The 27030-nt window shown below is 40.9% G+C and overlaps 1 protein-coding gene across 5 annotated transcripts in view; it reads left to right on the top strand.

Annotated features, from left to right (window-relative positions):
- Nek11 (NIMA-related kinase 11) overlaps window positions 1-27030 on the top strand; it is a 267222-nt gene that overhangs the window by 144569 nt on the left and 95623 nt on the right. For all 5 annotated transcript variants that reach the window (XM_013505736.1, XM_005406856.2, XM_005406853.2 and 2 more), the window contains one exon: window positions 5686-5846. In XM_013505736.1, coding sequence (XP_013361190.1) covers window positions 5686-5846 — 161 coding nt within the window. The remainder of the gene's footprint in view (window positions 1-5685; window positions 5847-27030) is intronic.

Below are 27030 nucleotides of genomic sequence, written 5' to 3'. Positions count from 1 at the left end.
ATATCATTGATCCCAGTTTGTAAGGAGAGAACAGAGTCTTTGGTGAGGCCACATTGACATGTAACAATAAACTAGCCCCTTTTCATTATAGCCTTTAATAACTTTTGTTCCATATTTCCTGGCTTAAGGTAATGTTGCCATTCTCCCCTTCAGAAAATGAGAAAAGAAAGGAAAAACTATCTGCTGCTGACAGTCATACCCTCCCTAGTCTACTCCACCAAAGCCAAAATAAGCAGCATCCTGTCTTTATAAAGAGACTCTCCCACATGATGCAGTATGAGACCATTCATAATACTTCCAGGTGAAGGGTTAAGTGAATCTGTTGAGTTTCCAGATCATAAGGAATTAGGTCACCCTGCCTATGATTAAATTGCTAAGAAAGGCAGGGAGACCTTGTGGCTGGGGCAACTGGAGAAAGTGACAGCCTAACAGCATCAACCATCTCACTCTGGGTCACCCTTGGTTAGTCCTCAAACTTGCTAGGCCTATGGTTTGGAAAGTTTATTATAGAAATGTACTAATCAGCTTTCAGTTACTACCTGAGACCATCAAGTTAAAAAGAAAAAAGTTTTGTTTGGGCTCACGGTTTTGGAGAGTTCAGTCCATGGCAAGTTGTCCCTCCCTCTCCCCACCCCATTGCCTTTGTCCCTGTGGGGAGCAGCACCTCACATTTGGGAGCACATGATGGAGCAGAAACAGTCACCTCTTGGGTAGGAAGTGAAGGAGAGAAAAGACTTGATTTTTCTGTCCCATTTGAAGGCACACCCCCAGTGATGTGAGACCTCTCAGGGTCTGCCTCTTAAATGTTCCAGCATCTCCCAATAGTATAATGGACTGGGACCAAACCTCTAGCACATGATTTTTTTGCAGGACTTTCAAGACCAAAAATATAACAGACTTTTTTTTATTTTTAAAGGCATAGCTACAACTGAGGTATAAGTTCAAAGTATGACAGAAAGATGGGCTGGAACTCTCAGGAGAAAACACATTCTATTTACTTCCTGTCCTCTTCCTCCCCTATTCTGCTTCCTTCTAGGGAAAAAATGTTAGATAATTCTTTGTGTATGATACTTGTGGTATCTTATCTCCTGTAGATTTATGCATTCATTTATTCAGCAAGAAGTTTTGAGTGTCTGTGCTGAGCCGTGCCCTGGAGATACCACAGTGAACAGGACAGGCACGGGTCCTGCCCTTTTGGAGCTTACTAACTATCTGGGATAGTTACAGAAATTATTTTTGTTCAAGCTGACATTAAATGTCAGTCATTGTGCTGAATTAGTATTTCTCAAGCTTAAGTGTGCTTTAGGTTACCATGGAGGGCTTGTTAAAATGCACACTGCATAGTCCTACTACTCTAATTTCTTATTCACTAGGTCAGGGATGGCGAGGGGCTGAGGTTTATGTTTCTGTGAAGATTGTAGGTAATGCTGTGGCTACTGTACTGGGGCCCCTCCTTTGAGAACCATTCTGGCAAGCCTTTCACATGCATTTGCTCAGGGTGTGCCAGTCATTGGAATCATTCAGGATAGTGGCAGGTACATGGGCTGAGATCTTCCCTCTAAGCAGCTTTTTAAAGAAAGAACTTGATTTGGACTTTAGGCAAAGTTCCTGTTTTATAAAATTGAGGATTTTAAGAAAATCTTTAATGTATATTTGATCCTTTTAGATATTTAAAGGGCAGATGCACTACAGATGAAGTAAAACGGAGATGGGTGGACCTGGGTGTCATTTTCTCTTTGAAGGCCCTAGGATCCTGAGCAGTAGTTCTCAAAGCATGTTGGCAGGTTAGCAGCATCATTAGAAATGCAGAATCTAGGCCCTGTCCCTGCCTGCTGAGTCAGACGTGCTTTGTGTGGGAGCCAGGAGTGTGTTCTGACAAGCCCTCGATGTGATTCTGATGTGCGCTCAAATTCGAGTGGTCTGAGGAACAGGTGAGAACTGGACTAAGTCTGAGTGAGGGACTGGGCTTTCAGTATCCTCCACTCCCTTAAGACAATTTGCAAGGATGACTAAGCTTCAGTGTTTTTCTGTTAAATAAGTCAAAACTCTTTCCCTGTTGTCCAGTATTCTTCAGAGTTGCTAAGAAAATATTCATAACTTTAAAATAGTTGAATAGTAAAGATGGAAATTTATTTGAACCTTCATTGAAGGGTCTGACAAATATCACGTGGAACAGGGTAATTACTTCTCTTTTTCTCCACACTGATTTGCAATATGGGTGTCCAAGCTTGGATGGCCACTGTTGGAGTCCTTCTGGAACATGTTCTGTCACTGCCTGCCCTGCACAGAGGAGATCTGGAATGCCACCTCTGTGTATTTGTTATAAGGCTGACCTCAGGATGGGAGGAAATTATAGCTGTTTATCACAGACCATTTCCCTTCAGTGACAGAAGAAATGATCCTTAGCCTAACAAGGCTTTAAATGGCACCTACTTACAGAAACATGAAGCTTGACAGACATTGTTTAAGCAGAACTACATTTCTTTTGACTTTTCCCTTAGAAAATGAGCTGTGCCAATGAGCTGGATAACTCTTGATGCAGTGGCACTCACTTAAGAAGTACTGAAGCACTCATCCCACTCATTCAGTGAGTTAGGCAGACGGGACAGGAAGGCATTTTCCCCCTGACCATTCCTTCCCTGTGTGGGAGGGAATTCTAGATTTTAGAGGGAAAGGGATAAAACTGTCTTTCCATGATAGCTGTGTCAGGAGAGACTTAGTATCTTAGAAAGAGAAAGTTTTGTTTGTGTTATAGAGCTGTGACTTGCCTGCTTTTGTGAATAAATTTTATTGAAACATAGCCATACTCATTCATTTGTGTATTGTCTCTGCTTTCATCCTACAAAGGCAGGATTGGGTAGTTGTGACTGAGACCATGTAACCTGCAAAGCCAAAATGTTTTACTAGTCGGTCTTTTACAGAACAGGCTGTGAACCCCAATTGTAGGGATCTTGAGTTCCTTAAATGGAACCTAGAGCAGCCAATGGCCTGGAACTGGAAGGACAATGAGAGGAGAATTCAGTGGTGAAGTGTCAGGGGTTCTTAGGAATTTGGCAGAGAGGTGTGAGTCTTGATTGCTCATTTGAGTTGGTTTTGTATGAATTTTGAGAAACGATTGTATTTAAATACAGAAGTACTTTATGCTTGGTATATAATTGTGATTGTTCAGTTTTATATTTATTCCTATTGTTGGGTATTAGTAGCAAAACTACAGTATGTACAGTACTGCTTCCAATAGTAACTAACACTTGTGAGTACCTAGTGCTTTGCACCTGGTATACCATTTCATGGTCACGACAATTCCAAAGGGTGGATATTATCACCTAGATAATAAAGACGATCTCTCTTTTATAGATGAGAAAATTAAAGTACATAAAGTTTAATGCTCAATATTATCAATCTATTGTTATTATCAAGTTCAATATTATCAAGACCTGTTTTAAGTGTGGGTCTTTGTGATGCCAAAGTCAGCATTCAAAACCAGTGTTTTTCAGACTGTGGGTTGATAAGCTGTTCAGTGTGTGAAAGCAGCATCTTTTTCTTTTTAACACCCAAATGTGTACTGTGTAGTTTGGGTGGGTAAGTCTTGATATGTGAAATTTTTGTCATAACCCTGAGCAGCAATGTGGGTATTTCAGGAAGGAAAGAAGAGAAGGAGTACAAAAGAGAGCAGGAGGAAGAAAATACAGAAGAATAAATAAGCAATTATGAGAGAGACAGAGAGAGAGAGAGAGAGAGAGAGAGAGAGAGATAGGTAGATATAGAGAGAGAGAGATAGAGAGAGAGAGAGAGAGAGAGAGAGTAAGGGAGAAGGAGAGAAAATAGAAGGAACAAGGATGGCGAGAGCTCATAGGCAACCCTGGAGGAGACATGGAGATTAAGGGAGAGGTGAAGAGGAGGCCAAGACAGAAGAGAACATATTGAAGTCATGGTTCCATCTACTCTTCCCTTGGGCACATCCCCATTTGATGGCAAAACTGGAGAACTCTAAGTGGAGTTTGGTTTCCATATACTTTACATGCTGTGATAGTCTTGTTCTTCTGAGCATGAGTTGAATAAAGATTTTTGCAAGACATTGCTCCTACATGTTGAAATTGCTAAATGTATTGCATATCCCCCTTCCTCAGATTTGGCAAAGGTGGATTTAAATATATGTAATTTTGTCTTTTGAGATGACCAGTTCTACTGTACAACCTCATCTGTTTTGGGTGGAAAATATAGATAGCAGATTGTAAAGTCTTCTCTTGAGAGGGAATTCTACATCCATTAAGTACTTTACTTTTAAAGAGTTCAGGAGTAGTTGGAAAGACAACTTTTGCAGATGTAGAGATCACATGAACATGTGCATGAAGTTACCCTGTGCACAGATGGTTTCATGAGCATCTTACTATTGAATCTTCATAGACACTTGGCTACATGGCCTCTATGTCAATTTTACTGGAAAAAGTGGAGCTCAGTAAGTTGAAGAATCCCATCCAGACTTTTATATAGATGATAGAGATAGATTTCAAACCTTGATTTTCTTATCCTCTAGAGAGAAAATAGCAACAATAGACTGTAAAACAGTACTTTGTATTATAATTTATGAGAATAGTTTGCTTATAAGTCAAAGAGTAATGCAAAGTCTAAAATTATGGAAGGGCTGTGGGGAAAAGCAACCCTTCTACATTGTTGGTGGGAAGGTAAACTACCAGTACAGCTGCTGTGGAGATCGGTGTAGAGACAGATCTTTTTCAATTGGGAAGGATATCAAGAAATGGAAGGAATAGGGAAGGAGAGGAAGGAAAGGGGATTAGAAAAGAATCAAGATGTGTATGTACATATATCAATTCCCCACAAGGAATGAAATCATTATGCAAACCTGTACTAATACAAACTGTACTAATACAAAATAAAAACTGGAAAGAAAGAAAAGAAAGCAAGGGAGTGAAAGCCAAAAAATAATAAATAAAATGCTCAGTATTTTATGTTAGTGTCCTTATGTCATTTACTCCTCTCCCAACCCAAAGATTTTTCTCTGCTTCTAGGCCCCATTGAAAAATTATAGAATTGGTAGTTATAGCTTTGTTGTGATCCACCCATGGCCTCTCTTTGTTGAGACTGTTATAAGAATCACTTCTATTTTAATCAAGAGTGATGTTGCGTCAAGCACTCGGGTTGTAGGAACAGGCAGAATGAACTTCATTTCTGAAGTTCTCGTAGCCTGTTATAAAAGAATTGTGATGTTTCCCTCAGCTTGCCAAGATGCTGTTGTCAAATATCCTACCCATCTTTTTTGGTGTCGCCAGTGACATTTGCTTTAAAAAGAGACTTCGAGAATGACGCTAACATGGTTTCATTCTGACTGCCTCTGATAAAAACTTTTGAATAACAGGGCCTTCCGCCAAGGTACCTTGTCCTTGTTTTGCTCCAAAATCTCATTTTTAGTAAGGATTCAAGGTTCCAAATGTAAAGACTTTAAAGTAGATCATTTTTATTTTACTATCTTCAAAAAATTAGCTGCAAATGAAAGTATTCTTCCTTTCCACAGCTGGGTTAATGTTGCTGAGTTTGGGAAGCTAGGAGTCAGTCCTACACTGCACTGAAGCTTTATCAGTCCGAACAAATGTACACCTCAAGAAAACACGGGGATCCTAGCTTCGTGCCATCATAATGCCTGAGATAGTTGCTTATACTTTATTTCAGAGATCCCAGAAGACCCACTCTTGGCTGAAGAGTATTATGCTGATGTGTTTGATTCCTGTTCTGAGGAGAGTGAGGAGCAGGAAGGAGAAACAGTGTCCTCGGAAGCAGAGGGAGAAGCCCAGGATGAGGAACCCCAGCCTGCTTACAGAGCAAATCAGCAGGTACCTGTTGCTCCCTGGAGGAAGTAGAACTGCAAAAGTCTTTGGTGGGGAGAATGGGATTTTCAATATACTTATTTGCCTTGTAATAAGATTCTTAAATCTTAATTATAAATGTAGTGCAAAGAGATTTTTAAAGACTGACTGCATTCCTGGAATGAAACCAGAGATGATCTTTCTAGCTACTTTCAACCTCTAAGAACTCATCGTTACATATAGTGCTGAGGCCTCTCTAAATATACACCCTCTTATACGAAATCTCTTTAATTATGGCAACACCCTGTCCATTGTGGGTGATAGGTCAGGAAACTGCTTGGCTGTGGTGTGCTTTCTCTGCAGGAGAGGCAGGTAAGAGATATGTGCAGACAAAGCAGATGGCTGTGGGAAATTTATTCATATACAGCTCATTTTCTTCTTAGGCTATAAACCTGGTAACCCTTCTAACAATATATTTACATGAAACATAGAAGCTTTTTTTAAAAATTTTTTTTGAAGCTTTTTTATTAACTAGAAATCATTCAGCTACTGAAGTAAAAGTCAATCCATGCATACCTGAGTCAATGGAAACTTAATTTGGAGAGATGAATTGTAGAGTAAAGAGAAGATTGTACACAATCCACACAACCATTTTTAGTGACAACTAAGAAATCCTTCATATTGTTCAATAAAACCAATAAGAAATGTTCCCCAAATTCTATACTAGAGAAGGGGAGAGAGACCGGGAGAAGGAAACAAGTAGAGGGGACAGGGCTAGGGCCAAGCAGAGAAAACAAAGAGAGGAAGAGGAAGTGAGAAAGGATGAGAAAATTTAAGAAACACACACAGGAGGAGAGGAACAAATTAATCATTGTCCCCCTCAAAAAAAAAAAAAAAAAATAGAAGGAAAAAGAGCTGGGATTCAGAATGCCAAAATAAAAGTTTCATGGTACCGTTTTCCTATTTTTTTTTTTTTTTGCACTGAACTCTGGAGGAAAAAACCCCCAGCACCTCCTACCAAATGATAACAATATAATTTCCATGTGCTTCTGTGCCAGTTAATCTTAATTGCCAACTTGGCTGGTTTAAGAGACTCCTGCAGAGGCGATTGGGCTACAGAAGTGCTATTCTTCTCAGTGGATTAATCTACTGGTGTTCATTGAGTGTGCCATTATGAGGTGGGGCCCAGTTGGAGGAGGTGGGTCATAGAGTATGTGCTCTGGATAAGATATATTTCTCACTGGCACTTGTCCCCTGTTCTGTGCTTCTTAGCTGCCCCACATGAGTAGCTTTACTCTACCAGGCTCTTCTGCCATGATTCCTGTGTTGGAGCCAGGCCCTTGAAACCATGAGCCATAATAAACCTCTTCTCCTTTAAGTTGCACGTGTTGGGTATTTTGTCTCAGCAATGAGAAAGTTGACCAATACAGCCACTGTTATAAATAACTGAAGCAATTATTATTGCAATATTACAGAAATTTCATTCTGTGCCGATTGTTCCTAAAATACATGATATACAAAATACATACTCATTTTTTGCTCACAGAAGTACAATTTGATTTTCTAACATTATAGTTTAAGATTTTTTAAAAAAACAAAATGCAGCTAACTCAGCCACATGAGTAGAATATATTACATGTACCATTTAGGTTAAGATATGAAACTTTTCCAGCTCTAGGAGCCCAAATGTTGGCATAGTTGTTCGAACACAAGGTTGGAAATCAGATGGTCAGTATGTAAGTCTAGCCTTTGTCATTTATAAATTATATGACCATGTACAAATCACTAAACTTCACTGTGTCTCAATTTTCTATTGTAAAATGGGAGAATAGTGGTTCCTGTCTCATAAAGTAGTTTCAAAATTAAGGAATTAGTATAAAGTACTTGAATAGTGCCAGAATTTATTTTGTACTCAATAAACCTTTAATAATAACTTAGTTATTACTATTGCAAAGTTACCCAGCCATCTTCTGTACCTTTCATGATACTTCCAAAAGTCTTCAATGTTAAAATGAGACTTTGCAATTTCAGCATGACAAAATCTCTTCTTCTTCTGTTAAAAGGCAGATGATAAGTGTAAAGGTAGTGATTTTGCTTTCTGCACTGTGTAACTGTCACATGTTATAGGACAAAGTTTGATTGATTTTAAATTGTCTATTGAGATGAAATGCTAAGACTTTGTATAACCATGGTGGCATTTTGTCTCACAGAATTCTGTTGGGTGGCTATCCTTATTTGCCTGTTTTACACATGAAGACACTAAATCTCTTAGTTACTTCTCTCATTGTTGAGACAAAAATACCTGACACCCATGAGTTAAAGTAGGAAAAGTCTATTTTGGCTCACTTTTTGTCATCGTTATAGTTGGCTGGCTCCAAGGTTGGGTGACACGGCACAGAGGCATCATAGAGGAGAAACAATCCATAGCAGAGCAGGAAGGTGGCCCAAAGCAAAGCAAAGCAGCAGTAGTAGCAACAGCTGTAACAACCCTTTTCCCTTTTATCCCATCCAGACTACAAGCCTTATGGTACCATTTATGTCCAGGGGGGCCTTCCCATGGTCCACACCCACAACTATGCAAAACCAAATTACTTATCACACATCCTTAATCCATATTCACGCACCCTAGGCCACCTGCAAAAAGCTCCACAGTGAGTTTGGGGAAATAGCTAGATAAAAACCATAACAGTCTCTGGCAGAGAGTAACTTGCCCTTGGTCACACAGCTGGGGAAAGATCAGAACCACGCTCAGGCCTAAGACAGTCACATTCCTGAGCCAGTGTTTCCTCTACTACTCAGACATAATGACCTAGCATGAAAGTGGTGTTATAGAAATAGGAGTATAAATCACAAGAAAGTAATTTGTATTGGAGACAGGCGATTACAAGAACCCATTTGCTGTTGTTGTTAGTACTAATTCAATAGAGTTTCTCCCTCCCCAAAAGCAGTCAGTATACGATTGTGACTGGTGCTGATTCTTCCTTTTGGAACTGTTTTCTTAGCAACACATTAATTATACTTGCAGATTCAGTGCTGAGATCCCAGTCATTGTTGGCCTTGAGGACTGCTGCCATCTCTAGCTTTGTGCCTTGTCCCCTCCCCTAGTCTTGCTCTTGACCCTGAGCATCCTAAGGTGTGCATAGGTCATCATACCAGAGGCTTTTATGTGAAAAATCAGATGATCAAAGTTGATTCTCTTTTCTTCAGATGGGAACCATATTTTGATGGAGGGAGTATTTTTAGAAAGAAAAACAGACTCAGCTTTATTGTGATTAATTGTTAAGTCCTTGTGCCAACCGTGACAATCTTTGCAGCAGTGGTATCTCCAAAGCACAGTTTCATTAAGTTCCTAATTGCTGTTGATTGCCAGTTGTTTCTCTGCTGTGATAAGTAAAACATCAGTAACCCCTTTATCACAAGCCATGATGGTACTGTTGATACTTTCTCTGTGAAGTTTGTGGTCACCAAATTGGAATAGCCTCTGAGGTACCTGGAGCATGGAGTTGATACCTGTCATCACAGCGGGGTTCTCCACAGCATGGCCTGTCTCTGAGAAGTGTTGCATATGCACTAAGTGATGGTTCTCAGGGCTTCAGGCTGGGTGTTTCATTAATTCTGCTGTCTTTCCCTTAATACCTTGACCATCATTTTCTTCTCCAAGACTAATAAATGGCCCAGGTGCATCTGTCATACAAGGATGACTTTCCCTTAATACCTTGACCATCATTTTCTTCTCCAAGACTAATAAATGGCCCAGGTGCATCTGTCATACAAGGATGACAATAATGACATGACCAGAACTCCCTCAGGAAAGACTGTTAATGAATGTGGCTTTTGCTGAAGCTTGTGTTAAGAAGGCTCTTCAAAATATCAAGTTCTGTGAACATAGCTATGTCCACATTAGGACCCTGGGGTTTGTTTTGGTAGGAAGGACTGCAGAGGTCCACTTTTTTTCCTAGCTAATTCAGATGTCCTCAAGTCCTTTGGTGATTTGAAATTTGTGGTGAAGCATTAGGAAAAGCAGAGGTGCTGTTCTGCTTGGAACATTGTCATGGGACGGAGAACTGAATGCAGGGCAGGTAAGGCCTGAGGTTTTCCAAGAATCCTTGGATCAGAACACCATGAGGGGAGATGCCTCACTGTTTTGCTGTTAGTGGAGTCATTCTTTTAGTTAGATAATAATAACAGTGATTTATAACACTCCCAGAACCCTCTTTTTATCTCAGTATTTTATGTTCTAGGTCAGTTCAGATCCTCTGGGAGGCAGATGACAAGACAGACTTAAAAATGAAAGGGAAATACCTATGAAATAGGTGGATAGACCCACAAATCATTTTGTGGCACTTTTGAGGGGAAGAAGAGGAGGAGGAAGGGGGGAAGGAAGGGAGGAAGGAAGGAAAGAAAGAGGGGAGGGAGGTAAGGCAAAGTAAGGGAAAGGAAAGGAAGGGAGGGGAGGGGAGGGGAAGGAAGGGGAAGAGAGGGAAAAGAAGGGAAGGGAAGAGGGAAGAGAAAGAGGGAAAGACTGATTGAGAACCTTGGACTGAAGTGGTCTGAGAAAGGCTCCACCAGGCTGGTAGGATACCCCAGGGCAAAGTCTGCTGTCTGCAGGGTTGCAGAGTCCTGCACTAGGCAGTAGTCTCCTGGCCCTAGTATCCTCCTGAGCTGGCCCGGGTGTGGCTCAGAGAGACACCTGGGGAGAGCTGCTCTCCTACAAACCCTGCAGTGGATCCTGGAGGCTGCATAGATAGGGGAAAGGCTGTCAGCTCCCTGTACTCCTTGTAGCAGGCTCTCTCCTAAAAAGAGATGTGACACTTCTCAGCTGCCACCAATAAATAAATATTTTATTTAGTTCTTGCAGTGACCCTTTGATACATGTATTTTAGAGAAACTACATCAAAGTAGAATTTAACTGGGTGTATTCTAACAAGGCAGAGGGTAAAGGTAAAGGAGCAAGTGAGGTAGAAGAAAGGAAGGAGCCTAAATTAGGGATTTTAGGCAACTCCATCTCACATTTCAATCAAAACATGAATGCCCCAGAATGAGAATGAGCCAGAGTCTGTCTGCATCTCCATCCCTGTGCCTCAGATTATAAATTTCTAATTTTTGTAGTTGTTGACCTACAATGAATTTAAAGTATTTAAAGATATGGGTTTTTCATGTAGTATAGTCCTTCAGTGCAGGTGAACTATCTCCTTTGATGTTTGAAAAGAAAGAGCAGCAGAGGATGTTTTGTGTATAATTGATTTTATCTCAAGTGCTGACTTTAAAACTGTTGAAAGATGAGACCCCTGTGACATCCCAGCTTTAAACAGAAAGAAACTAAGGCTCAGGAAGGTGACTTTTCCAAGCCCACAGAGCTCATAAGTGCTAGGGATGAACGCTTTTTGTTTGTTTTCTTATTTAAATTAAAAAACTGTAATTTTTAGGTTCACAGAAAAAGTGAGCAAAATGCATAGAAAGTTCTCAAAGTCCCCACATGCACAGTCGTCCCCAGCCTGGGTGTCCTGCTCCCCAGTGGGGTGTTTGTCACAGTCACTGACCCTATAAGGGTACATCGTTGTCCCCCTAAGTCCACAGTTTGCACGGGCATTTGCTCAGGGTATGTCAGTCGTATGTCTACAAACCTAGAAAACTCTCCATTGTAACATCAGACAAAGTAGTTTCATTGCCCTAAAAATCTCTCTGCTCTGCCTTTTCTTCCCTCTTTCCTTTTTAATCTCTGGCAGTTACTGATCTCACTGTCTCCAAGGTTTGGCCTTTCTAATAATATCACATAATAATATCACATCGCACAGTACGAAGCCTGTTCAGACTGGCTTCTTACGTTGGCAATGTGGGCACTTACTCTCCCCCATTTCTTTTGTGTTTTAATAACTTGTTTCTTTTTAATGCTTAATAATCCTCCGTCATCTGAATGTAACGCACGATTTTGTTCTGTTTCTGAGACAGCGTCTCACAGCGTAGCCCAGGCTGGCCTGAACTCTCTCTGCAGCCACTCTCTCATATAGTCCTTCCCTGCACGATGATACAGGAACTTCATTAGGCGCCGGGGGTAGTGAGGGCCTTTGGATTGTCTGACACTGTAACAAGACCTCTTTCATTTAACAGGATTACTGAGCTATGGAAAAGGCAAAATTTCTACCAATTCTAGAAAAAAATGCTGAATTATGAAGATTAATCTGTTAAATTATGCAGATTTCTCCTTCTACTGTGTCTTTTTCTAGAAGATGCTAGAACTCTTGAATTTCAATAGTGACACTGATTTACCTGGGGCTTTTTTGTTGTTTTTTTGTGGTTGTTGCATGATCTGACCTAACTCCCTTAGCTTCATATATGGGAGGAAATGCTTTTTGTCCTGAATTAATCTCAGAGGTCCTTAGCTCTAAGCAGCCGACTGCCAGCTATTGCAGGTCGTGGTCACTTCTCCCTTGGTGTCCTCCAAGCTGTGTGCAGCCTACAAAGCAGTTGGCATTGCTACTGTGCTTGTGGACACTGCCAGTTTGGTGTGCCTTTCCTCCCAGGAGTCTGCCTGTGTAGATTCAATGTGTGTTCCTTGAAGGAGGGACTTTGATGGGCCAATTACCATCCCTGCCCCAGCCCAGCCATTATTATCATTATTATTATTATTATTATGATGATGATGATGATTATTTTTGCAGAACTGGTCTGGTTTGCTTTCTTTTTTATCTTAAAGAGAATAAAAAACAATAAAAAGGATACAGAATTTCAAAACAAGGTGATAGGAAACTAACAATGGTTATTATATTGCCTATTGCTGATTATAGTCCTCCCCGCTCCTTCTGTGCTGCTTCTTGTCCTGGATAAGGCACAGTGCATCACCGGTCATTCTGTGACCGGAGAAACCTTCCTGTGGAACGTAGCACAGTGCGCCTTCTCAAAGGCCCCCATTCCTGCATCTTTTAAATTTAGATTTGCCGTGTTGTTTAGGATTATTCCAGCACCTCTTGTTCCAATCCCAGCCATGGAAGGAAAGGAAGGCGATGATAGGATTGAAAGAGAGAGTCAAACTGAGCAGGAATTTGTCTGTGTGTTCCTTTCAGTGTGCGGGAGGTAAGGTCACAGTCCCATGGCCACCATGTGGATAGCTGAGCAGAGGCCGCCAACTGGGATGGGGGCAAGGGGATGATGATCTGAGGCTAAGATGCCCTGCGCTCTGCTGTGCTGCTCCTGGAGCAGGGGGTGGAGAGGGGAGTGATTTTTGCCAAGCCCATAAGACTAGTGGGGGATGGTACTTCCCCTCAACCTGCTCCCTCTCCACCAACCAATTCCTGTCTCCCCAGCTGTCGTCAAAGCTTGGACCATACAGTACCAGAAAAAGCCTGCAAAAACTATGAAAATTGTTCTAAATAGTCCTTGAAAACAGAAAAATATCAAAGTATTTCTTACTATTTTGTTATTCAATTGCACAGAGAAAGTTACTTTTAATTTCTAAGTATTTTATTCTGAAAAGCGGGGCATGAGTACCATTTCATGATGTCTAGTCTAGGAGGAAAGGAGTGTGTGGTCCATTGAGACACTGTTGGAGGTGATGTCCTTTCTAAGTAACCTGCTAATCTGGAGTCCCATGGGGTTTACATCTTCCAGCCTATTCCACAAACTTAAGAAACTATGAAACAAAACAATTAATTTGACTTGGGTTGTCCAGCCTAATGGCAGACCTGGGACTCAAACAAGCAAATATGCACCAATGCAACTATTATATATTTGGGGTGGGTATATGATTTAATGTAGAAATTTTTAAGTGAGAAAAAAATGAAGGGCTTAAGGACAGCTACAAAATGTATGACAATGGACTATAATCTGAGGACTTAAAATCATGCTTAAACACAGGACCAAAGATAATTCTACTTACTCTGTGAGATGAGAGTGAGAGTAAAACTAGGACTGGAGTGCAACAGTAATCTTCAGTAAATAGGTGTGTATCACCAAGGCTTCCTTTTGGAATTTGAAAATTCAATCTCTTTTTGTCCCCTGCTGCTGCAGCAGCTTCCTGTTGTCCACGCTGCTGGAACTTCAGATATGGAGTACAGCAGAGGGAGCACTGGGCCACTAGCACCTGGAAAATCCATTACCTTGCATGCTTGGGTCAGCGCCATGTCTCCAGTCCACCTGCCCCCCTTTTTTCTTCTCTTTATCTCTTTATTTTCAAACTGTAATGCAAAACACTTTAAGAATTCTCTCATTAGATACCTAAGAGTGTCTTTGAAACCCTAAAGCAATCCTACAGGCTCTGATTTAATGGGAATTTGGTTATTAATAAGAGTCAGCTGAGTTAGAAGGTTTAATAATGCAGAGTAAACAAGGCATTAGCAGTGAAGTGTACACACATTGACAGTCACATTTCAGCAATTCTGAACTCAGCAACAGAGGGGTTTAGTGTTGTGGGAGCCAAGGGGGGACTTGTGTGCAGATGCGACTGCTTTTCTGTCATGACATGCATTTTAGGGCAGAAGGCTTGAGGAGTGAGACAGGCATTATCCTCTCAGCTTCCTGACTCTGGAGCAGCCACCACAAAGCTACCATCAGCTCTGTCCTCTGGCTTTGTGCTGAGCAGCATCCTCTGCCTCCCCATAAATTATGAATGTATATAGGCAATGGCCTGACTTCTAATGAGATCAAACTGAGATGTGAAAGGTACATGGGAGTGTGCAGAAAATGGATAAGGTCACCTTGATATTCTGGCTTCTATAACTTAGTGACATTTTCCAGGGCTGCTGTGGATACAGTTTGCAGAAGAGTGGCTCTGGTAACTGCTGAGTAATGCAACTGGAAGAAAAGAAAGTAGATGTGTTGTTATTGGGCCATTCACTTAGAGGTCTCATATTTGAGTGCGTTAGGCACTAGGTATGTAGGGTAGTGAACAAACAGACGCAGCTTCACCTTGTGAACATCTCAGTCTCACATATTTGAATAATATCTATTGGCAGATAGTGCCTTAATGTGTTTTTATTGATCATTTTTCTCTCTCCAGGACTCTGAACTCATGTATCCAGTCTGCCCAAGGGTAGAGTTAGAGGTCATGTGGACCTCTAGTAGACATCCTTAAGTAGCGTGAAACCATCCAAATTAGCTTCTCTTGAATTAACTTGACTCACCTCCTTTCACTTATATCCCTCCCAATTTGTAAGAAAATCTATTTGCTTGACCTTCAAAGTATGTATAGAAGTGACCACAACTTAGTACTTCTACTTCTACTGCCAAAGCCTCCTTTTCCCCAGTGGATTTTAACAGTAATTTGTAACTGACCTTCCGGAGGACACCCCCATGTCACTCAGAGTAAACAGCCACGTCTGTGAAGTGGTCTTTTGGCACCCCTCATCGCCATTACCTCAGGGAGCCTCCTTGTCTCCTCAGTGTGAGACTCCCCCTTGCTCGCTCCAGTCCAGTCACACTAATCTGGAACACACCAGCTGGCTTACTGCCTTGAGAAGCCTGGAATGCCCTCCCCATGAGATGCATAAGTAATTTTCTCCCTCCCTGTTTTCAGGTCTGTGTTTCTCTGTCATCTTATTGTTGAGGAATCTGTCTACCTTCACTAAAATAACACCCACTGGCCTATGAATTCATTCTTCTGCATTCCCTGCTGAGTTACCTTTGTTTATTTGCTCATTCATTTATGATCTGTCTCCCTCCCTCCTAGAATGAAAGACAAGAAGACAGGGATTCTATTTTTAAATTGCAGCATGAATAGCACATTGAAGAGTATTTGGTGCAGAGGAAATACTCAGCCCATCTTGTAGAATACATGAGTGAATGGACAAATGAATGCATGGATGCAGTATATAATCTAGTGGTACAGACAGTGAATAAAACAATACACACAGAAACAAAAAAGAGTGACCGTGGAATGAAGAAGTGAAGTGTTAGAGGAAATAGGCATTTGGAAGGGGTAAGAAGACCTGCTGTTGTGGTTTATATCCGGATGTCTCCCATAAAGCCTCATTCATTCACAAGCAGAGCTTGTGGGGAGTGATTATATCACAGGGGTGCTATCACTCACTATCTTGGTGTTAGCAGGTGAGATCTGGTCAAAAGATGCAGAGTGCTGAGGGCTTGACTGGGAAGAATACATCTCCCTTTCTGGCTCCTCCCTTGACTCTGATTCCTGTTTACCAGGAGATAAGCTACTTCTCCTCTGCTTGATTCTCTGCCATGCCATTCTGCCTTGGAGCCAGCTGAATATGGAATGGAACGTGAGGCAGAATAAACCTCTCCTCTGTTAAGTTGCAGGTGTCAGGTATTTTGTTCCAGTAATGAAGAAAGTGACTAAGACAGATTTTGGTACCAGAGAAATGAGGTCATGCTGTGGTTATTGCCTGACCTAAGGTTTAGAAGGCTTTGCAAATAGTTTGCAGGAGGAGTTTAAAGGTTTGGAGGTGCTGGGTAGAGAAGCCCTAGAATTCTGTAAGCAAACTTGGTGACAGATTCTGGCTGAAGTTCAAAAGATGAAAATGGTGATAAAGCAGAAGGTAAAGGACCGACTCAAGAGGTTTCAGTTGGCAACAAAGACTCCATTGGCAGTTGGACTCCAGGCTATGTGGGTTATACTCTGGCAGGACATTTGTCTACATTTTGCTCATGTCCTGAGACTTTCAGGAGCTTGGGATTAAAGATGGTAGACTAACTAACCTGATAGAGGCAATCTGAAGGCAGACCAACATTCAGTTTGTAACATGAATACTGTTGGGGGCTTAGCCAGCTCTACGAGAATCCAGAGCAAACAGCACCACTGAGTGATTTTAAGTTTTGAATTTCACCAGGAAGGAAACTCCTGAAAAGTTGGGCCCTGCAAACTTAGTGGAGAGCTTGGTTGCTAAGAAGATTAACATTAAAAAAGAAGCCACGGGCTTTGAGTCAGGACAATAGGAAGGATGTCTTGCGGGCATCAGGGCAAACAGCAAGATTCCACCCTTTACCCACAGAAGTGAAAGACTTTGCTTTGAGAAGGTGTTGGGGGTCATTCTGATGGAGAAACTAGAGAACTGATTCCCCAGGATTTGGTTTACCATGTTCAGTCATCTAGATAGTCAGAGGTCTCTGTAACCATGATGCAAAGGGCCTGGCTACTGCTGGAGCCAGTGTTACTGCTGAGGGTGACAGAGACTTCTCTATCTTGTTTTGATACTACCTATCCAGGCATACTCACTTCTGAAAACTTACAGAATTGTATACCTGTGATATATGCACCTCAATGTATATGCAAATTTTATCTCAATAAAAACAATATATCACCAGCATTGCCATCAAGAAAGGAAAATTAATTTTTAACTATAACTGAGTTGTAATATTCTTGTACATATATGAGCCATGTAAGTTCTCAGCCTGCACTGAGGCCACCTTCTGGCTGCTCATGGCCAGTGCCTGACTTTGCAGCTTCGTGGAAGCCCTGAGTGCATTCAAGTGAGGTCTCTCAGGAAGAAAAGTTGGGTCCAGAATGACCATGGGTGAGGAGGAAAGAATAGTCTTGAGAGGTGGAAGAAATCATCTTCACACCAGCACGTCCACTGATCTAAGGTACAGATGAATATGACGATCTGCCTGGGGTCTCAGGAAAATGAAGCTCAGCTGAGAACTCTGTGGATAGAGCCATCTAGAGATCTGTGCCTGCTCTGTTCAGCAGAGGGAGAACATGGTGTTGGGCCCTGCAGCATACCACGAAGGCATACATGCATCCCTTCCCACTCACTCAGAACAGCTTCCAGCCAGTAGAAACGAGATCCTCCGTAACTGTGACACTGTCTATATGTATATTGGTAGCTTCTTACCTCTGGATGTCTCTGGAGGTCAGCATTAGCCCACCAGCCGGGAAAGGGCTGAGGAGGCCAGATGGGGGCAGAGTTTCTTCACCACTTCAAGGTGAAGGACCGGCGAGCAGAATAGTTCTCCCGGAGGCTCTTGAGACTGGAGATAGGGATGCAATATTTTATATTTCCCGTTCTTGCCTCTTTGGGAGGCTCTTTTCTCTGAGTGTTTATTCACATAATGGCTAAATATACTTAGACTTGGGCAAATGTTTTATAAAGGCTTCTTCCATGAGTGGGTTCTTACTTGTTGTTCCCTAATTTGTAAGGCAGAGCTGCTCTTCCTTCACTGCTCCACTTTGCTTGCTGGGCTCAGCTGCAGCGTGAATGGTGCTTCTTGACCAGATTCTCAGCAACAGCTTGAGAAACAAACTGCCTCAAATGGAGATTTCTTTGGTTGCTCTTATCCATTCCAACAATGTGAGCAAAAACTTAAACTGGATTCACTTCAGGATGCTGTACATGCTTGTTATATACTAACAGCCATTTAGGGGGATTTTAATTAATATAATAATGCCAGGCATGGATCTTTGTACTTTACAAATGCTAACATATTTGCTTCTTCCAGCAGCCCATTTTATAGAAGAGGAAATGGAGGGAAGGATAGATTAAGTCATTTTCTCAAAACACAGGACTGCAAATGGCAGAGCTTGATTTAAACTTGAGCTGGCTGACTGCAAAGTGCATGCTTTTACTAAGCTGTGTCCCTCATTTTGTCAGGACCTCAGCTTTGTGCCAGGGACTGTCCTTCCTTTAGGATCTGGATAAATATCCTGTCTGAATATCATACTCCACTTTCCAGGGGTTGGTTTAAGATGAACATTCATCAGTTCTGGCTAAAAAGTGTAAGAATATACTTTTTTAAGAAAAACAGAGCTCTCAAGACGTGTGACAAAGTAATATAGTAAAGTTTTTTTATTTAAGCTATTTTATGTACATTGTTAGTGACTTGTAGCTGAAATTGTCCTAGGGGATATAGATGATAAATAGAATTCTTTTTAGAAAAAGTGTTAGTATATCAATTTGGTGCATGACTGTTGGGTTGTATTTTCAAAAATACATCTTTATATTGTCAGATTTCCAATGAAAGTTTGGGTTTTCACAGACAAAAGCAATGAAATAATGTTGTAGGTATGCACAAATGACAGTATTTGGGATTTGCCTCTACGAACAGAAGATGAAATGTAAGATGCTCGGTAGCTGTAAGTACATCTGCCTTGGCTTGGGGACTATATTTTTACTCCATATTCTGTTATTGAGCATCCATATGTGAAAATTTTTGAGAATCTGGTCCATTGTCTTGCAGAGGGTTAAATTACAACAAAATAATTCTTGTATGAAATCTTCCTTGGGCAGGATATATAGCTCAGTGGCACAGAACCTGCCTGGCAAGCACAAAGTCCTGAGTTTGATTCCAGGTACCAAAAAAAAAAACAAAAAAAACAAAAAAAAACAAAAAAAACTTACTGGACTGGAAAATTGCTTTTTATATCACTGAGTTCCTCAAGTTTGGGAGATTTTTGGGTTTTCCAGAAGTCCAAATTCTTTCATTGTATCTATAAGTTGATCAAAAAATAATACAAGTGCTTGGTAAGCACAGATTTTTTTTTGACTCCCTAACTGAGGGTTTCAGAACATTAAAAAAGTGTTAATTCAAAGCTAGCATTTGAATTGAACTTTTGATTTCCTGTATATAAAAGATTCACATTATCAAAGTGACAAACCCAAAACTTCAATGGGAACATGATTATTTTGATTGAATTTTGTTACCTTTCAATTTATCACTAATAATCTAACACCATATCTTTTACACCCAAGTTCCCCAACTAGTTCTTGAATGATGGTAGGTATAAGGGGAGATTTTGCTATCATTTAAAATATATATTATATATAATGTATTAATATCCATGGTTTTAATGAAAAATGTATAGCTACAAACTCTCCATACATGTACGTGGACATATACATACATCCACTATTTTAGAGGTGAAGCTCAGGAAAGAAAAGGCATCAGGTTCTTGTAGCTATTTGGGAAAAGAAATACCTGAGTATTTTTTTCTCAATTTTTAGTTTTATTAGTACATGTTTGTAATACACAATGATCACCTTCCACACAGAAAACTGGTCAGTTTACATAACACATCCTATTATTTTCTCATTCCATTCCCCTCCCCGTTCTATCTCTTGGTCCCCTTCCTTTCTGAAAAAAGATCTATATCCATACTTCCTATTATCTATTTTTATTTTTCTCTTTATATATATTTGGGGTTTCTCATGTAAGAGGAACCATGTGATATTTAAGCTTGTGAGTCTGATTTATTTCACTTAACATTATCGTCTCAAGTACATCCTTTTTCCTACAAATGACTGTAGTTTATCCTCCTGTATGACAGTTAGTAGCCCCCTGTAAATACCACGTTTTCTTTATTCATTTGTTCATTGATAAGCATGTAGGCTTCTTCCTAGATTTAAGTATTATGAATAGTGCTGTTATAAACATGGGTACTGTATATAATATCTTTAACTCTCTCAGAAAGATACCTAGAAGGAAATAGCTGGGTCAAATGTACTGCCTAGTTTTAGTTTTCTGAGGAATCTCCATCCTGATTTCCACAATAGTTGTATTACATTCTCACCAACAATGTAGAAGGATTCCTTTTTCTCTACAACCTTGCCAGCATTTGTTATTATTTGATAGTTTGATGATGGTCATTCTTTGGAAGTAAGATTTGTCTCTATGATGATTTCCCAAGAAATATTTTGGAACTTTCACAGAATGGACTGGTTTCCATGGCCAATTAGGTTTAGAAAAATAAAGTTTTAGATCTTTATTTTCTAGAGTGATTGTCAAGACTTTCAATATTTCCCTAAGTATTCTGCACCTCCACGGTAGAGCACGCAGCGTTTTCGTATATCCCGTCTTAATCACTTTCTCATCTCTGAGATACAATATCTGATACCTACAATTTAAAGGAGAGGTTTATTTTGGTTGATGTTTCAGCCCATTATTGGCGTCTCCAAGGCAGGACGGCATGGCAGAGGAGCGAGGGGGATGAGAGCTGCTCACAGTATGAGGAACAAGAAACAGAGAGAGTGAAGGAAGGAACTGGAAGGGAAATAAACCCTTCCAGCACACAACCAGGGACCCACTCCCTCCATCCAGATCCCACCCCTAAGAATAAGTTAGCTGTCAGCCCCTGTAATCCAATCTGCCTGTGAGCACGTGAGGCTCTTGGGGGACATCTGGATATAAATCAAAGCATATCCTTCAAAGAAATTTCTCAGCTGCACTTCTTTTCCATGTGCTTTGGTAAATGCCAATCCATGGCATTGAGTAGAAAAGGTTTTGTAGATTGAGTTGTGAGGAACAGTTTTAATCCAAGGCCAAGGTAACTTAATCTGCAACTACACAGTGAAGGGTCTGCCTTCTCCAGGGTCACAGGTCTGTTTTATATATATAACTATGGGGGCTCTTAGAATAGGAATTGAGAAGCACAGTGAATTATCCCCTGGGCAAAATAACGTCCTGTGAAGTAAGGAAACCCCGAGAGACTAATGAGCACAAAGCTACATTTGGGATGAAAAATAAGCCTGCCACTCCTCTGTTCCACACTCCCAATACACACCCCTGCCCCTAATGACTGTGTGCTCCTCAGTGACAGGTCTGCATGGCCACTGGGCGGCTCATGGGCAGTGGAGTTTTAGCTTAGGTTTCAACCCACAGCATGCCCAATTTTCTCTGGAAGCAGCAACAGAAAATTTCCCTGTAGGTTCATTATGGAGATTCCATCAAAGAAAATCCCCATGGTGGTGCTTCCTGTAATTCTGGGAGGCTGAGACAGGAGAACTGGCAAGTTTGAGCTCACTCTGGGCAATTTAGTGACTTAGTAAGACCCTGTCTCAAAATGCAAAGTGTTCAAAAGTCTGGGGATGTAACTCAGTGCACAGGTGCTGGGTTTAATAAAAAAGAAAGCTCTGTTTCGGGGTGGGTACATTATACTATATAAGTTTTGGGGGTAATCTCAGAGGCAGTCAGAAAATAGCCTCATAATAGATTATCTGCAAACCAGGAAGGAAAGGCAGAAAGAAGCAGAGGCTGCACAATCAGCTGCCTTGGAGGGAAACTCTGAAAAAAGTTTGGCAAGAAGTCAGTGGGGGAATTAACTCTTCAACCACGACTTGCTATTAAGTGAGGCGGTAGCCTGACAACTAAGTGAAGATCCATGCAGTGTGATTTGTACACCACTGTGAAGACCTCATCCTGTTTCCTCCTTTGGTATGCCTGCTTGTTGCTGCCTAAACTTCTTCTGTTAGAAATTAGTCCCCTTGATAGCGGTTATATCCCCTATGAAACACAAACTCTCTGAGGGCTAATGCATGAGCCCTACATCCACTTTGGATTTAATGGATCTATTATATCTTTCCTTGAAATAAAACAAATTTTAGTAGAGAAGAGAATAAAAAGCATAGAAAGGCACTGTAGCTCACTGTGGGGAGAATACACTTCTTGGGGTGGGTTAAAGTGTGGAGCAAAGTGTGTGATGGAGAAAGGGGAGGTTTTCTGAATGTTCAGACCCATTGACTCAGTGATTATCTTTCCAAATGGCATGGAGGGAAGACCTGTAAGGCAGTCATTGTAATAATATTTATAACACAAGAAAGTGGAAGCAACTTAGCTGCCTAATCATAGGGGTATAGAGCAATACACACAGTATAACTTTACCATGCCGTATTGTCCAGCTATTAAAATTATGTTTCTTTGGAGTTTTTACAAATCCATATACAATACATATGTGTGTGTTTTACTGGTATATATATGATATATGTATCAGATATATGTAGTATGTCTCAGATATTTAAAAGATAGACACATATATACCATACATACATATTTGTGTCTAAAATCTAAAACATCTAAAGAATAGATCTATATAGAAATGAGCATGCACATGTGTGCACGTGTGTGCGTGTGTGTGTGTGTGTGTGTGTGTGTGTGTGGGGGTGTTTGGAGTAATATTTATTTTCTTCAATGATTTTCTGTATCTTCCATTTTCAAAAATAAATGAATATTTAGAGTAAACATTATTTTAAATATCTGTATATATAGATATTGTTTAAAAGGGGAGATGACTTCAGATATCATAGCTCTTTCTATGGCAGCTAGACAGGCATTTCTATGGCAGCTAGACAGATGTTACCACGTCTGTCTCAAGTCTGACCGGAGTTACTGAAAACAGTTACCCTTTCCTCCTTAGAAGCAGTTTCTAATTCATCAGTCAAGTGAGCATTTTTTTTTTTTCCTGAAAAACATCTGTGTTTTTGAACTTGAATCAGGGTGACAGATTTTCAGATTTGAATCTTACAAGATGTTCCTCATACCTCCAAGACACTTCCCTCCTAAGGTCACTGGAGGAGAGAGCGCAAAGAAATCTAAATTCATTAACAAAGGGGCTATTTTGTTATTTTCAGAGCATGTGACATGCTGGCATCCCAGCATTAGGCTGAGATGATGGGAGGCTGGTGGCACTGTAATTTGGCATCAACTGAAATGCAGTTGCTCTCTCGGGCTGCTTAGCTCCAGAAAAATTCAATTTAAACTGTGAAAAAATAAGGAGAGGTAAAAGTTCCAAACAAAGTTATAATCTCCACATTGCACCAGCTATCATATGCGCATGATAGCTGCTTTCCATGACCAGATCTTTGCTGATGCACGTATGTGGGGCAGAGTACCAGGGAACAGCCTTAGAAAGACTTGCCATTCCCTTCCATTGTTCTGTCTTTCCATGTGGTAGGTGTCTTCTGTTGGGGTCATTTATGTTCAAACAAATAATAATTTTGGGAAGACTGGGAATGAGATCATTGCCTTTTAAAAAAAATGTAGATTCTGATCTTTGTTATGAATTGCCTCTTTTTCAAAATAGTTTCATTTTAATATTAAAAGGTACAGTTGGCATCATATTCTATTCTACAGCTTATAACAATTATTATTATTTCTGTTGATCCTCAAATTCTTTCAGAATTGATCAGTAGAAAAATATGTGACAGATAGATAGATAGATAGATAAATAGACCGATTGGTTGATAGATCAGTAGGTAGGTAGTTCAGTCTCAGTTAGGAGACATTTTGCCCACTACGGGAGGTTTGGCAGTGTTTTGAGACATTTTGGGTTTTCACAACTCAGGGGTTGGGAAGGTGTGGTGGAAAAGACTTTTGAGGCCACTGATACTGCTAAACAAACTACAGTTATTAGAATTACCTGGTCTCAAGTGTCAGTAGTGCTAAGTTGAGAAACTCTATTGTACACAGGTGGGAAAGTGATAAAGTAAACATTTAAAAAATTGACATCAGAGTGAAGGGTATATGGGAATTTTTGTACTGTCTTTGTAACTTTTCTACAAGTCTAAAATTGTTTCAAAAATGTCAAAAAGTTTTAAATAGGTACAGTTGGCAGTTTTAGTCTTTATACCACTATTTGCAGTTTAGAGATAGAAAATGTCTTGCCCCTTGCTGGGAATATCAATTCAGCTCAGTCACTGCCCAAGACCTTTGGATACATGGTCCACAGGGGCGGGAAGGGAAGCTGGCAGGTGTCCAACTGCCCACTCACCTGTGATACCATCTTCTTGCTCCACTGTGTGAGTGCCTCCTCCTGACAAAGCTGTGTTTAGCCAGAGAACTGTTGTTCCACTAAGCCGCTCCCAACCTGGGGTTGGGAGGTTCTGCTGCTGAAGAGCCCACTCCTCTTCACCCTGGCTTTCCTCAGTTGCTTTAGTCCCCTGGCTGCATTATGAGTCTGTATTCTTGTTCCTCAACAATATTGTGAGCTCCCCTGGATTAAGAGCACAGCCTTTTCCTATGTGTATGTGTAATTTAGTGACTAAGAAGAGAGCAGGCTCTGGAGACAGCACTATCTCTTTTATCTCTTACTAGTTATGCAACCTTAGTCATATTATGGAAGCTGTTCATGCCTTAACTGTTAAATGGTGGAGAAAAATAACACTACCTCATAGACTTTAAATGACTTAACATGTGTACTGATACATCAGTAATACTTGCTGAGTCCTTATAAGTTAATACTCATTCAATCATGCGTTTATTCAGTAGTAGAAGGATTATTTCTGCTCTCCCCATACCCTGTACAGTGTCCCCTAACCTTTGCAATTGGAGGATACAAATGATGAGTCCCAGTCACCCACATGCTTCCTACTTCCCTGTCCCTGAATTTTACTGTTTCTATTGCATTGATTCAACCTAAACACTTACCGACAATCTTCATGTTCTATGGCAAGCAGTGACTGGGAGTCTTTAATATTCTGTGTCTGTCCCTCTCTCTTCTTATCCCACCCTACTCAAACTCTCCTCTTCTACTCATTTGGTATTTCCAGTGAGCCATGCATGAGATTAAAGGTTTTGTAAATTATTGTTTCAATTTGCTTCTAAGAGCACTGTGTGAAGTAGACACTACGCTTTTCCTCGCTTTGCAATTAAGAAAACTCAGTTTTGAGGATTAACTGCCATGGCTGAGGCCACAGAATTATGCAGTAGTATGTTCTCCCTCTACCTTCCCAGGAATCACATACTTTGAAAGTGGAGAGCCCTCTGCCCAGCTGGGGCAGACTGCTGCCCAGGGGCTGGAGGCCACTCTTCTGTTTCACTTCCTTGCAAGTTGCAGAAGCTGGAGAAGAGGTGCACAGCTATGTATTTAGCAGTTTTCATGAACCTATGCTAGGTTCCTGGGACATAAAAAGCAGAAAGTGCTTCTTAAGTAGCCTTGGTTTATTTACTGTCAGTTACCTTTCTCTGTGTAAAAAGTACCCCCAAACTTAGTGGATTAAAACAATAATTTTTGGTTTTCTATGATTCCATGCACTGTGTTCTGCTCTGTGTGATATTGTTTAAAGTCATTCCTGTGATTTCTCACAGCTGGGAGCTTAGCTTGGGGGCCGAAGATCGCCTCACCATCGCACGGCGATTATATTGGGAGGTGATTAGCACAAGGCACCTGGCCTACACATCTCACAGTTGGTGCAGCTGTTGGCTCCCCAGACTCCTGTTTTCCTCCCAACTTCTCATGATTCAGGGCCTCTCACCATGCAGTCTCTCCACTGGATTATTCTGGATTTCTTTCCATGGCTGTTGGCTACCAAGGCATTAAAAATGGAAGTTGCATGGCTTCTCAAGGCCTACTTGTAGAAGTCACACAGCTTCACTTCTGTCACATGTTTTATGGGCCCAAACAAGTTTCCCAGACAGTTCAGGAGACAAGGAAAGAGACTCTATCTCCTCATGTGAGGAATGGCTAGGAACACTGGGATGGAAGACATTGTTGTAGCCACACTTGGAAGCAATTCTATCACTCTCATTGTCTGTTTACCTCTTTAGCCAGAACAGCAGAATTGCAGAACTAGAAGTCTCCTTAACTATCATCTCAGTCAGCTCCTGCTGTGTTCTGAATTTTTTTCATGTGCTCTAATATAATCACATTGTGGTGGTGTAAGTTTCTGAAACCTGCTGGGAGGGGTCTGACTTCATGAGTAGAGTGCTGTCCTCATAACACAGCCCAAGTGAAATGCTTTTCTACCATGTGCGGACACAAGGAATTATCATCCATAAACAAGGAAACTGGCCCTAACCATCAACCAAGTCTGCTAGTGCCTTAACATTGGACTTCTCAAGCTCTAGAATCATGGGAAATACGTTACTGTTTTGTATAAGACACCGTCTATAACATTTTGTTAGAACAGTGCAGATAGACTAAGACAACCCCCTAGTTTCCACAAATGCAAAAACTATGACCTGAAAAGTCAAGCCACGAGGTCATGCTAATGGAGAAGCTGGGATTAGAACCTCGACTCCCCTGGCCAATGTCCTTACTTGCATATGTTGCTTCTTCTGACAGAAGACTCCTTTCTGATGAGTTCCTCTCTGATCCAAGGATATCCTGCAGAACACAGGTGTGCAGATGAAGGAAAGGGTCTGTTTTGCCACCTCCTGTTTCTATGTCTCATACCTGCCTAATTCCATTCCTGGGCTAGGCACCAAGTTTTAGTGGTTTGGCCTCATGGACTAGCATTAACAGGCCTGCCTTCTTCATCCATTGCCTTTCTATACATTCTCAGCATGAAATGATGCTAAGGTTTGCCACATGCATAAGAAGAAACTGCCCAGACCTTACCAGATGTTATAAAATGAAATCCAACACATTTATGCACATTAATGTAGTCTACTGCACTACTGTTGTTACAGTTTTTGTCTGCATGTCCCCCCAAATCCTCATGCAGTCATGGCGCGGGCTTCTAGAGTTTATGATTGTCCATGGTCTAATGCTGGGATTATGGGTGTGAGTGCTACACCTGCCCTGGGATGGGTAGTTTGCATATGTAAGGGA

This window comes from Chinchilla lanigera, unplaced genomic scaffold (genome assembly GCF_000276665.1).
Source record: "Chinchilla lanigera isolate Chin_1 unplaced genomic scaffold, ChiLan1.0 scaffold00100, whole genome shotgun sequence".
Classification (NCBI taxonomy): domain Eukaryota; kingdom Metazoa; phylum Chordata; class Mammalia; order Rodentia; family Chinchillidae; genus Chinchilla; species Chinchilla lanigera.
This window is presented reverse-complemented; position numbering and strand designations above follow the sequence as displayed.